The 14,466-nt window shown below is 38.1% G+C and overlaps 1 protein-coding gene across 2 annotated transcripts in view; it reads left to right on the top strand.

Moving 5' to 3' along the window:
• Dnah9 (dynein axonemal heavy chain 9) overlaps nucleotides 1-14,466 on the top strand; it is a 331,965-nt gene that overhangs the window by 90,268 nt on the left and 227,231 nt on the right. For both annotated transcript variants that reach the window (XM_010615004.2, XM_033762784.1), the window contains 3 exons: nucleotides 1,351-1,481; nucleotides 9,872-9,998; nucleotides 13,464-13,616. In XM_010615004.2, coding sequence (XP_010613306.1) covers nucleotides 1,351-1,481; nucleotides 9,872-9,998; nucleotides 13,464-13,616 — 411 coding nt within the window. The remainder of the gene's footprint in view (nucleotides 1-1,350; nucleotides 1,482-9,871; nucleotides 9,999-13,463; nucleotides 13,617-14,466) is intronic.

The following is a 14,466-nucleotide window of genomic DNA, read 5'->3' as shown; positions in this document are numbered from 1 at the left end:
TGTCCAAAGCAGGCATCTTGGGATAAAAAGGTGTCCCCTTGCTAATACCCTGCTCCATCTCAGAAAAAGGCATTCTTGAGACAGTTTGCTGTTTTAGACATTGGGTGGTGTGTGTGTGTGTGTGTGTGTGTGTGTGTGTGTGTACCAAGGATTGAACTTGGGACCCTGCACTTGCAAGGAAAGCACTGAGCTAAATCCCTGGCTCATAACAATAACATATGCTTTTGCCAGGTGTTGGATATTCAGCTAAAACACTTTGCAGATAGACATACCTTTCTCAGTCACTTCTAGAACACTGTGAAGGTATATGTGCTTGGAGAAGAAATGATGACATCTAAATGATTTTAGTACATTTGCAGAGGAAAAACTTACCTGGCTATATCGATATTTTCATGCACCTAGAAATCACTTTGGATTCATTGTTTATTTGACTTAGGAATTGTGTATGGTACGCCTGAGGTGGGAATGAGGAGTCCCTGTGACTTTCCAGGCAGGTTCTCAAGGTCAAAGAAACCTTAGTGATCATGCTAAAATGTTATTTGGCTTTTTTGCTCTCACGCTCCTGCGAATGTCCAGTGAAGTTTCTCTAGGGGCGGCGTGACATGTGATAGAAACCCGAACTGAATTCAGAAGCAGATATGAGCATGCCGCTGATGATGTTAAGTCAGACAGTAAAGAGACTGGAAGGAGAACAGCGAAAGGATGACACACTCTCTCTCACTCACACTTATTTTTTGTTTTGAAAAATGTAACAACTTTAGATAAAAATGGTATTTGTTAACATAGTGGTTCTGCTACTTTTAAAATAAGCTTCAAATTCAGAAAAGATTGATATGATATTGCCTTACATAGAGAGAAGCTATTTGAACTTCTCAATCGCTTTTTAAAAGGTAAAAGTTCTTCTGTTGTTGCTTAATTTTTTTATTTTATTTTATCTGCATTAGGAATTGAGCCCAGGCGCACTCTCTCACTGAGCTACAGACCCCAAAATTTATTTATTTATCTATTTGTCTGTATGTATCTGTACATGTATGCATGTATATATTGTATTAAGACAGGAGCGTCTTAATTTGCCCAGGCTGGTCTCAAACTTGCAATCATCCTGCCTCAGCCTACTGAATAGCTGAGATTACAGGTGCTTTATAAGGGGTTCTAAACCAATAATGGGGTTCTAAGACCAAACATCTGGGAACTGCTGTTTCAACCTAACATTTCCCCTCCTTGGAGTCTCATCTATGTAATGGACAGTACAGGAAGAGCTTTTTGCCTCTCACTTGCTACGGGGAGTGGGAGTGTCTTGAAAGGAAGGGAAATGGTAGTTAATTCTTTTTCCACATTTTTTATTTGTAGGACTCTAAAAGATTTGAAGGTATTGACACCGACTTTAAAGAGCTAGCTTATGATGCTCAGAAAACCCCAAATGTAGTGGAAGCCACAAACAAATCGGGTCTTTATGAAAAACTGGAGGATCTCCAAAGCAGGTGAGGGCTCGTGTGCCATACCTTTGGTCAGGGAGTTGGCAAAATTTCCTTTCCCCTTCTGTCTCTGAGACCCTCATTTAGCTTTCTGAGTGAGTGAGTGTGTACATATAGCTCCTGCTTTCCCGGTATGTTTGGATCCTGTTTCTTATCATTAGGGATGTTGATGCTGTTGTAAATGTATCACTCTGTGTGTGTTTGCAACTATCCATAAGTGTTTCTCATGTTAACATCTGCGTATATCCTAAATATTGCACGTAGAGTTGTCCCTGGTGTACATTGACAACTGATTCTAAGACCCCACACTCACACACACACACTGATGTATCCAAATCTGTAGATGCTCTATACTCTTACATAAAACAGCATAACTTGGGGATAGCCAGCTGAGACAGAAGCAAGGGATTAGATTTGGAATTGTGTATCAGAGAAAAGTAGATACTTCAGGTCGGCACTAGAGAGAAAGACACTCATGTGAAGGTAAAAAAACAACAACAACAAAAAAACAAACTAACTGGACCAAAACATAGTTTTGGGTGAGGTTGGAAGAGGAAGGTGGACTGCTCCTGGACTGTGTGGTAGCCTGTAGACCTCAGATCTAGCGTACATGCCATCTTGGGAGAGAACAGAGCTACTATATAGATCTGGCACCTCAGTGGCAGCCTGGATGATGGAATAGGCTCACAATCACTCTAACCTCCCCACAGGGAAGAGGATCACTGCAACTAGATACTCAGAAGGCAGAGCTTCAGAGAAACTGAAAGCTTAAAAGTGTCATATGAGAGCCGAGGATTTGGCTCAGTGGTTCTGTGGCTTACCTCACAAGCGCAAGGACCTGAGTTTGATCCCTGGTACCAGAACAAACAAACAAACACGAAAAACTAACGCTAAAACAAACAAACAAAAAAGGTGGCATATGAGACAACACAGGTGGGCACTCAGGAATTTGAAAACAAGTGTGTCACTATAATTAGGGACCTGAAACTGAGGGCTGACAAGACTGAGACTTGGGAAACATATCAGATCCAGTGAGTAGTCTCTGGGAGCAGCAGGACCCTGGGGAAAGGAGAGGTTTGATTAACTGAGAAAGAACAAGTTGCCCACTCCTACTTCGTGGGCTGCAAGTGTTGTGCTTATGGGACTGCCTGAGGCTTCCAACACCTGCTGGCTGGTGCCCATAGGGAAAACTCCAACACCTCCTGCCAGGGACTGCAGAAGGCAAGGATCCCCAGGGTAGTAAGAAGTATAGAGGTCAGAGTAACACTCTCTGGAAAGTGATCAAAATAGACTGTGGATGGAGGGAGAGAGTGGCATCCAGGTCAGAGGACATCTGACAGTGTACTAAACAAAAGGTTTGTGGAAGGACAATACAGAGGCAAACATAAAATTTGCCCTGCAACGAAAGGGGCTGGAATGAGAAGTCTCTGGTGAAAGTCAACAGAGAACCTGTTCCATCCTTCCCTCCCCAAATTACCTGAAGTAGGTGACATGGGACAGAGATGAAAGACTGCAGTTATCCAGAGCGTTGCTTACATCCTGGAAGCTGCCCCAGAGAGGCAGCTGGATCTGCACTCCTCCTTCTTCACAGGAAGGCATTTAAGGGAGCCATGGGCTGGAATTGTGGGGCGGGGTGGGAGGACAGGCTCAGAGGCCTGCAGTTAAACTCAGACTGCAGCGTAAATGGACTTCGGCTGTTTCGCACGAGCGTTGTTTTTGTTATTGTTTGATTGTTGCTTCTTTTTATTATGCATATATATTTTTTACTATTATTTTTCCTTTCATCTCTGTATTCTTCCTCTTATTCCACTATACAGCTCTTTTCTTCTAACTTCCTTTCTTTCTTATCCCCTTATCATCCTTCCTCCTTTGTGACTTTCACATGAATATACATATTTCTTTATATCTATATTTATTTATATAGATATATGTATATCGCAATAAGAATTAACTAGTGTTTTCATTGAAATAGTATCTTTCAAGGGCAACCTAGGGGTGACTCTTACCAAAATTGTACATAGAGGATCCAAACATAAACTACCAACATAATGAGCTCCAATAATCTCATAGCTTCCCTCAATCTTCAATTACACTCTCCTCCTTCTGTACCTCTCTTCCTGCTCCCGTGAGTCTCCCTTCAAACCCCTCCACACTAGCCCTTTACTCCAGCTATTAAAAAATAATTGCAACAGATTCTGACGTCCTTTTTAACCTATTAATAAATTTCTTCCTCTCTTCTTACTGACTTACCCTCATTCTTTTCATCTTCCTTTTTCTTGTCCCCCTCCCTCCATATCCCAGTGTAACTGTTGATAGCAGAATAAGTCAGTCTCTACCAGGCATTGCAAAAAGAGCAAAATTGTTCAAACAAGTTGTAATGCACATAGTTGATGTACCAGTTGAACCTATTGACGTTGCTATAACCTGTAGAAAGTCTTCCCTTGCAACACAGTGACTGGTCTACACCTGATAAACCAAGTAAGAGGAGGTAGATAATACCAAGAAGCAAAGAAAGCCAAGATGACATCAATAGAAAGTAGACACTAGCTAAAGGGATCTCCATATTAGCCACGGAATATTTTTAGTTTAGTTGATCCTCTACGCGCACACACACACACACACACACACAAAATACAAGCATGAAAACACAAGGCAACAGAATGCCTCCAAAAATTCCCAGCTTCCCCAGTGCAGATGCAAGAGGCATCAATAGAGAGGAAACCAAATATCAAATGGCTGAATTATACTAAATGATCAAAGAAAAAATAAAGAAACTCAGCAAGCTCAAGTATCATATGACAAAGCAGATAATGTATTTAATTTAAAAACCAATCAATGAACTTAAAAAGATACAATCAACAATTAGCAGAGCTAACCAAAATGATTCAAAACCTAAATGACCAATTTAGGAAGGAATCAGAAATGCCAAACAGAAATACCAAACAGAAATTCAGGAGATAAAGAATTCCACTGAAAGCATGAACAGCAGAAGTGACCAAGGTGAGGAGAGTATCAAAACTACAAGACAGGTCTGATGCATGTACCATGTACTAAGATAACTTGAAAACAAGAAAGCAAGGAAAATTGATCAAACAGTGCTAGATGATGTGAAGACTGATGTAACACTAATTAGATTTAGAGAAAAATCAGAAGATAGCACATATGGAATAAAAAAAGTTTACATGAGGATAAGGATATATTCCTAAGTGAAATAAATAAATCACATGTGTAAATACCGAATAGTTTCTCTGGTGTGAATAAACTCTAATAGAACATAAGATTCTAATGAGATAACTGACATTGTGAAATAGGAAGAAAAGGGCTAAAGGTGTAGGGAAAGTGGGAAGGGTAGGGGATAGGTAATAAGGGAAAAGATAAAAATATGAGAAAATGAACAAATGGAAATAAAGTGTTTGTAAATGGGGAGGGGAGGAGGGGGTGAAGGGAGGGCAGGGACAGGGGGGAAAAATGAGAACCAAGACCTGTCATGTAAAGGTACAATATCTCAATAATGAATGTAACTGTACCTAAAATGTACCAATAAACTCAATTTAAAAAAAGTTTACAAAAATCACAGCAAAAAACTTTCCATGTATGGGAAAATAATTCAGCATACAGATAAGTGAAATATATAGAAATGAAGATAGCCAATACTATAGAAGAACTTCTCTGCAACACATTATAATTAAAATCCCAAAATCCAGCACAAGGACAGCATCTTAAAAGCGGATAGAGAAAAGCACCATATCAGTTATAAAGGCAAATCAATTAGAATTACATCACACTTCTCAAAACAAACCTTAAGGACATGGAAAGCTTGGAGTGAAGTGTTTCAAGCCCCAAAAGAAAACAGCTTTCAACCCAGAAGAATCACTGTCAGAAAAATCACTATCAGGAAAATTCACTGTGAAAATTGATGGAGAAATGATGACTTTCCAATGATGCCAACAAGCCTGATGAAATGAATACATTAAGCGGACTGGTCAGTTAAAAAATGGGGGATATTAAGAAAGCAACAACAGAAAAACAATGCAATGACAGGAATAACTCAATACCTTTCAGTAATAATTCTCAATGTGGCCCTCAACTCCCCAGTCAAAAGACACAGATTGCCAGACTGGATCAAGAAATAAAACTCAGCCGGGCATGGTAGCGCACACCTGTAATCCCAGCACTCAAGAGGCTGAGGCAGGAGGATCGCTGTGAGTTCAAGACCAGCCTGGGCTATATAGTGAGTTCCAAGTCAGTCTCAACTACATAGTGAGACCCTGTTTTAAAAAAAAAAAAAGAAAAGAAAGAAAGAAAACTCACCAGTATACTGCACACAAGGGACACATTTAATCCAAAAGGAATTCATAGACTAAAAATCAGTATTCTATGTAATTGGAGTTAAGAAACTAAACAGAGGTAATTATTCTATAGTCAGATAAATTGGATTTCAATTCAAAACTGGTGAGAAAGAACAAAGGTCACTACATGTTAATCAAGGAAACAATTAAACAGGAAAAGAGAACAACTAAATATATATTCCATGAATACCAGCAACACACAACCTCATAAAACAAACAAGATTGGAAATCATTGTGGTGACTTCAATGCCCCAAATTCACAAATATATCAACTAGACAAAAAAATCAACAAAACTATTATAGTTGAACGATGCCTTTGAACAAATGGACAATAGATATACAGAGTACTCCACTCCACTACAACAGAATACATATTATACTCAACAGCTCACAGAAATTTTTACAAAATAGAAGGATATTAGCCCACAGTGCTTGTTTAAATAAATACAAGAGAATCAAAATTGTCCTGTGTATTATCAGATCATAATGCACAGAAACAAAAATCAGTGACAAAATAAATTCCTAAAGTTTTGAAATACCTGAAGGTTAAATAACACCCTCTGAAATAGTGGATCACAGAATAAATAAAACAGAATCAAATAATAATGCCACTACAACATACCAGAACCTGTGCGACAAACTGAAGGCAATTCTAAGAGGGAAATTTATTTTCATTAATGCCCACATCAAAAAAAGAACAATAGAGCAAGCCCACATTAATAATCTAATGATAAAACTAAGGCCTTAGAGAAACAAGAGCAGTGCAACTCCAAAGTTAGTACAAGGAAAGGAATTATAAAGATCAGACCAAAAATTAATAAAATTTAAACCAAAAAATGAATGAATCAAAGAGGTAGCACTTCAAAAGTCTAACCAGAATTGACAAACCCTTAGCCAAACATACCAAAAGAAGGACAGAAAAGACCAATATCAATATAATTAGAAATGAAAAAGGCAAAATCACAACTGATGCCCCAGAAACCCAGAAGATTATTACTAACAACCTTGAAAACTCATATTCCAATAATTTGGAGAAGCTAAAAAAAAATGGATAGATTCCTAGACATGTATGCAACACCAGAGTGAACCAAGGAAATACAAAGATCCTAAACAGGCTAATAACACTTAGTGAAATTGAGGCAGTAATAAAAATCCTACCCACTAAGAAAAGCCTAGGCACCAATGGATTTACTGGTGAATTCTGTAAAACTTCAGGGAAGATCTATCAGTAATAGCACTCAAATTTCATTTAAAAAACTGAAAAGGAAGCATTTGCAAACTTGTTCCTGGAAGCTATAAAGGTCATGAACATATTTGTAATAATCCTCAACGAGACACTGACAAAATACATCATAACATTAAAAATATACAAAATGATCAAGCAGGCTTCATCCCACAGGAGCAGGAATACTGCAACATACAAATCAATAAATGTAATACATCATATAAATAGAAGTAAGTACAAAAATCATGACCAGCTCAATAGACACAGAAAAGGCCTTTGACAAAACCGAGCATCCATTCACTATAAAAGTCCTGGAGAATATAGATATAGAAGGAACTTACCACAATCTGATAAAAGCTATTTGCAACAAACTCACTCCCCCATATTACACTGAATAAGGAAAGGCTGAAAGCTTTCTCTCTAAAATCAGCAACACAAAGATGTCCCCACTATCACCACTTTCATTCAATATACTGCTTGAAAACATCCAAAGCAATCAGGCAAGGGAAATAAATGAAAGGTTTATATATAGGAAAGGAAGAAGTCAAATTATCATTATCCACAGATAACAAAAAACCCCACCAAAAGACTCCTACAAAAAATCACCAAATTCAGCAATGTAGCAGGATATTAAATCAACACACAAAAATCAGTAGCATTTCTATACAATAATGAATAGGTCTATTCAATAATGAATAGGTCTATTCAATAATGAATAGACCAAAAAAGAAATTAAGAAAACAATACCATTCACAGTAGCATCAGGAAAAAATAAATACTTAGATCCAAAAATAGCAAAAGAAACCCTGGGCAATAAGATCAAAGCAGTTGTCACAATCCTGGATTTTAAGTCCTGTTACAATGCTAGTAAAAAAATTGCATGGTGCTGGCACAAAAACAGATAAATGGTCCAATAGAACAGAATAGAAAATGCAGAAACACCAACCACACACAGTAACCCGACCTTTAACGAAGGAGCCAAAAACTTACACTGGAGGAAAGATAGCCTCTTTAACAAATACTACTGGGAAAACTGGTTACTCATACACACACATGAAGATTAAATCTAGCCATATCTACCACTGTTACTAAATCAAAATCAAAATTCATTGAAGACCTGGATTTTAAAACTGGGACAATCTGCTTGAAGATAAAATAGGTAAGGCTCCTGAAGGCATAAGCAAAGATAAAGACTTTTTGAACAAAACCCCATTGTCCAAGAAGTAGCATCAAGAATGAACAAATGGGCTACATGAAATTGGAAAGTTTCATCACAGCTAAGGAAATAACAAATAGGGTGAACAGAGAAACTATAGTATGGAAAGAAATGTTTGCCAGTGATTCCTGGGACAGAGGAATAAAATCTAAACTATATAAAGAATTTAAAAAGTCAGACCTCCCCAAATAAAATACCCAATCCAAAAAATAGGCAATTAAAATGAATAGACGCTTCTCGGAAGAAGTACAAATAGCCCATAAATACATGAAAAAAAAAATGTTCAACATCTGTGGGCCTCAGAGGAATGCGAACAAAAACAACACTGAAATCCCATCTTTCTCCAGAAAGAATGACTATTATCAAGAAATCAAATAGTAACAAATGCTGGTGCGGCTACAGGAGAAAAGAAACCCTTCCACATTGTTGGTGGGAATATAAACTAGTACAACCGCTATGGAAATCAGGATGGAAATTCCTCAAAAAACAACTAAAAATAAAACTTCCATTCAATCCAGCTATTCCTCTTCTGGGTACCCTCCTGAAAGTGTTAAAGTTGTCATATCACAGTAAAAACTTTTACTTCTGTTTATAGCAGCACAAATTACAATAGAAAATCTTTGAAGAAGCCTATATGTCCATCAACAGATGATTGGATAAAGAAAATGTGGAATTTATTGAAAATGGAACACAACTCTGCCATGAAGGAGGATATATTTAAGTTATTGGTAGGGAAATGGATACATCTTGAGGCCATAATGGTTTTTTTTCCCATTGGGTTTATTGGTATTTTTAAAGTATACAGTACAATTACATTCATCATTGGGATCTTGTACCTTTACATGACAGATCTTGGTTCTCACTTTTCCCGTACCTCTGCCCTCCCTTCACCTCCTCACCTCTCACCTATTTACAAAGACTTTGTTTCCGTTGTTTCCTTTTCTCATGTTTTTTCTTTTCCCTAATTTCCTTTCCCCTCCCCTTCCCACTTCCCCTACTTGTAGCCCTATAAGGCCGTAATGTTAAGTGAAATAAATCAGACACAGAAACTTAAATATTATATTTTTCTCTTATATGAGAAATTCAAAATATAAATTGAAGAGCAAAATAAAGGATGGATGATAGGAATAAGGGAGATAGACGTGTTCCAAATGGGAAAGGGACCTAGAAATGGATGAAGGATGAAGACAGAGAAGGGGAGGGGAAGCAAAAAGAATTAAGGTTGGTTGTGTATATGTTCCAACTGCTCACAGTGAAAGCAATCACTCTGTACTACAAACAATATACTTGTTTTTTAAATAAAATTTCATAGTATTTGAATATAACCTGTTCACATCATCGTCTATGCTTTAAAGCATCTCCAGATACTGTATAATACATAATATGATGTAAATACTTTGAAAATAATTATATCGTATTGTTTGCGTAATAGTGTCAGGAATCTAAATATTCAGGAGAGATGAAATTTTTCTGAATGTTTTTGATCCTCAGCTGGTTGCAAAACCTGCAGATACTAAAGGCCAATTGTGCTTGTATCTGGGTAATGGGTATGAATGTTTGGGTCTAGTTGTACCTAACCTGCAGATCCTGTGTTCTGTGCCCTCAGATTGTGCCTTTGTGAGAAGGCTCTGGCAGAATACCTAGACACCAAGAGACTTGCCTTCCCTCGGTTTTACTTCCTCTCCTCTTCTGATCTGCTAGACATTCTTTCCAACGGCACAGCTCCACAACAGGTAAGGTGGAGAAGCACCTGCGAAGAGGTCCAGAAGGACTGAGGAGCTCCCAGCAGGGCCACTTCTATCAGGCAGGCAGGGGACCTGTGTTTCAGACCCGTGTTGCCCCCAGCTTCATCACCAACCTCAGGGATTTCTTATTTTCCATCCTTATTGCTGCTTAGGCTCTGGCCTGCCCGTCAGGGGCTAGTCCCTACTACAGGACTTAAAGAAGCTGTGAGGATGGTGAAGGTGGATAAAGTAAAGCCTTTGTACAGGATGCCTTTGATCTGGTTCTTTAAAGGAATCCATAAATAGTGGTTAATAGTAGCAGCTATCTAAAAATGAAAGATGTTTGTCATTTGCAATGACACGATGGAATTGGTGGACATTATGCTTAGTGAAACAAGCCAAGCCCAGAAAGACAAATACCATATGTTCCCATTTTTATGCAAAGACTGTGATGTCAAAAAATTATAAAATTAGAGTAGTGCTGACCAGAGTGTGGGGACTGTGGGGTGCTGGAGGTAGGAGGGTGCAGTTGGGTAGCAAGAATAACTACTTATGCTCTATAGCATGTAGGAGAGCTACAGTTGACAACAGTTAACTGAATACTCCAAAATAGCTAGTAGAAGATGATTTCTAATGTTTCCAATACAAATAAATTATATTGTGTACATGTATTGAAATGTCACATTTTACCCCATGAAGTGTACAATTATTACATGTCTATATATACATATATATGTTGCTAATTTCATTAGTTTCTGGTTTCTCTTTCCTATGTCTACCTTCACGAAAATAAGGAGATGCATATTGACATTATTCACGTGCTTTTCCTTTTCTCCCATTCTTTTTTACACAGAAGGTAGCATGCTACATATGCCGGTTGGACTTTTTTTTTCATTTAATCATATACCCTGGAAATTATTCCACAGAAATGAACAACATCTCTCTCCATTTCTTAAAATTTGCATTATAGTTCATATATCCTATGGACTGATTACCAGAGTGAGGCTACAGGTCATTGTTAGTATTTTCCAATTCCAAATGAAGTGCTTCAGACTAACCTTGAACTTTGTATTATTGGAGGTCTGTCTACAGGTAAATCCCCAAAAGTGAAAAAACTGGCTCGAAGTGCACATGCACAGGTAGTCTTGTTAGGTATGGCCAAGATTCCCTCTGTAAGGCTTCTACTCTTGTGTCACTGCCAGCAGTGGATGAGAGTTTGCTCCAACAGAGTTCAAACAGCTTCCGTGTAGATGACCTTGGTTTATTGAACAGCAAGTGCTAAGGAGAGATTATTATGTAACAATTGCACCCCCTTCTATTTTTTTGTATAGATTGAAACATTCCCAAAGTAAAGTAGGCATGTTGTGGTATGTGAAATAGTTATCGCATCAGCATTTTGTTTTGTAACTGTTTTCATCTCTACTATGTATCGTAAGGGTCAAGTCACTGCCAGCCTTTCATTCAAAAGGTACTGATGTTTAAATATTCATTTTCATTTATTTCTCTTTGGGTTTCACTAAATATTTGAAGAATTCCCTTCCTCATGCCCTAAGAGAAGAAGAATGGTAGAATAATTCCTAATTCTCCTAGATCTGTGACTCTATGTAGTTTCACATGTGAGTGACCAAAAGGTTAGACTTCAAAGTCACAATCCCTACAAACATTGCTCTGATGTTCATTGTTACAAAGCAGTCATCTAGTCTACCTGCCTTTAAAAAAAAACTCTTTCTGGGCAGCTTAATTTATTTCTATCTGTTTTCCTCTAGAAATCAACATTTAAATTAAAATTTCAAAAATTTGCAGTTATTTAAATACTTGCTTTATTTTGCTAAGTTTCCAAACACATGATGATTTTTTTCCTACCTGAAAACCAGAGCTTTTGTTATCTTGGAAAAAATTTTCTCCCATTATGTTTTTTATTAATATTTCTGGTCCAATTATCTTTATACTTTCTGTTTTAGGCTTATGATATTTTGACAAACATTCTATCTTCCTTGGCATTCTTCAATAGTTTCTCATGTTTGTCCGCCATATTTAATTTTTTATGTCATTTTAACCCATTAGCTTTGCTAATACTCACATAAACTACTGTCATTGTTAGGTTTTTTTTGTTTCTCTACAAACTCATCTTGCACTTTGTATTTTGCAGAGTTTGTATTTCTTTCCTTTAAGTGAAAACAAAGCAAGGTGCTGTTTTTCAAAATTATTTGTTTTCTCCTATAAAGTTTTTTTAAAAGATATGTTGTACCAGTAAACTCAATTAAAGCTGAAAAAAAAAAAAAGATATGTTGTCTTATTTTACTTCTCAAGCTCTATCTCCTCTTATTTGCAGTTTCAGGATATTTTTATAAGTTCCATGCTTGTTTGTTTTTTAATCAGTTATTTGTTCTTGGAAAAAGAAAGGCCCATCTATCAAAGTATTTGTCTCCATTCAGTTTAGTGGCATATCTTTGATTACTCCCAGATTTTTCTTCTCCGTTCATAGGCTAAAGAGCTGGATGTTCTCAGTTTTGTATTACTACTCAGAGTACCAGCAGGCTGAGGGTCCTTTGCATCTATTCAAAAGCTCAGCTAGGAGACAGCTTTCTATTTACTGATTTTTCTTCAAGCCTCCATCTTCTTCACCTCAGGACTATAATGTAGCTTTCTCCAGGATTCTCCCAAGCGCCATTGGTTCAGACTTTACTCTAAGGACTTCTGAATCATGAGATTCTGTGCCTGGGAGCACCCTGACGTGGCCAGGGTTTCTGCTTTCTGTCAACATGCTTGTCCTTGCTTTGGACCCTCCTGATGTCTTTCAATTGCACCAAAGAGCTTCTAAAAGCCAGGTGTAGTGGCCCACAACTATAGTCCCAACACTGTTGGAATCTGAAGTTCAAGGACCTCAAATTTAAGGGCAGCCTAGACAACTTAGAGACTTAGCAAAATCTTGTCTAAAAAAAAAGAAAAAGAAAAATGGCTGGAGATGTATCTTAGAACAAAGGCTCTGAGTTCAATCCCCAGCATTAAAGGCAGAAAAAAAGAGGTTCCAAAAATGTGGTGACTTCTTCCTCAGGCCACCATTGCCACTGTTCTTGACCCCCCCAGACTTCAGTGATTTAGCATTCTTCTGCAATGCTCTAATCTGCTGAACTCTTGTTGCACCTTAGTGTTTTCTGAGGAACAAAGTGAATGAAATGAACATCATTTCACTCTAAACCAGCCCTATCTACAGCAGATCAAGTCAAAATTAATCAAAACATTATGGTTTTATCAATTTGTGGCTAGCCCATTATTCCCACTAGTGTTTTTTAATTCCTTTGCCACTTCTATCCAATCTTCATATCATCATCATTCACACAAACTTCCTTATAAATTCTTAATATTCATCACTTTGTCTTTTACAAGGATTGTCACAGGGTAGATACCTAAACAACTCTAGTAAACAGCTTGCTGGACAGTTCTCCAATTGTTTGGCATGGATTTTCTTCATAGGTACAACGTCACCTTTCCAAACTTTTTGACAATATGGCCAAGATGCAATTCCAGCTAGATGCCAGTGACAATCCAACCAAGACTAGTCTTGGGATGTATAGCAAAGAAGAAGAATATGTGGCCTTCAGCGAGCCCTGTGACTGCAGCGGGCAGGTAACATGACACACGCCCCTCTCTTTTCCTCCCTTTCCCTCTCCCTCCCTCTCATCTGCATTCAAGTAAGGCCAGCGTCAACTTTGGGGGAGCTGGCCCTGGACCAAAGTTTCTGCCTGTGCCCCAGGAATGCCAGCTTCCCTTGACTGGAACTGATAGTAGAGCTGTCTCTAGTGTCCTTCTGTTCCCTCTCTGGGAAGGGTGCATGTCAACATATATATCTCTTCTTTAACCAAAGACCTGTGCTGAGAGGAATAAAATGCACATAAATAATTCCCTGAGTCAACCAAAACAGGGATTTTAAAATGATTAGCTGCCCCAGGAGACATTAACAAGGCAACACCAGCAGCACTCTGCAGGGGAATCTGGAATACTAATGCCTTCCCCAAAGAAAATGTCCTTTGAGACCAACCACTCCCTGAGACACCCCTTTTCTACACAGTTGTACTTCTCAGAGAGTCAACTGTCACCAGGAACTACATCTACACCACCAAATTTCCCATGTCTGATTTAAGGCACAGGAATCATGGGACTATTTTCTCTTCAACCTCCTTGCTATATCCTTCAGCATTAGTAAGTATAAGCCCAGCCTTGTTCATTCTCCTAAATGATCCATCAAAGCATTGACCCTTGGGGTTCTAGCCTAGTGAAGGTTAATATCTAGGAAAAAGATCTCTTACAAGGCTCCAACTTTATCCACATGCATCGTAGAAAGCAATTCCCTTACCAGAAATTAATCCAAGCTTCTTAGTTAGAAGGGATGTCCAGTAGCCCTGGGGCTTAATCCAAAATGTATTCCTTTTATGGGCCCAAGAAAGCATTTGGTTGGAAAATATAATCCCCTCTCACA

The sequence above is a fragment of the Fukomys damarensis genome, unplaced genomic scaffold (assembly GCF_012274545.1).
Source record: "Fukomys damarensis isolate Sample0158 unplaced genomic scaffold, DMR_v1.0_HiC HiC_scaffold_13, whole genome shotgun sequence".
In the NCBI taxonomy this organism is placed as follows: domain Eukaryota; kingdom Metazoa; phylum Chordata; class Mammalia; order Rodentia; family Bathyergidae; genus Fukomys; species Fukomys damarensis.
The sequence above is the reverse complement of the archived record's forward strand: the minus strand, read 5'-3'. Positions and strand labels throughout refer to the sequence as shown.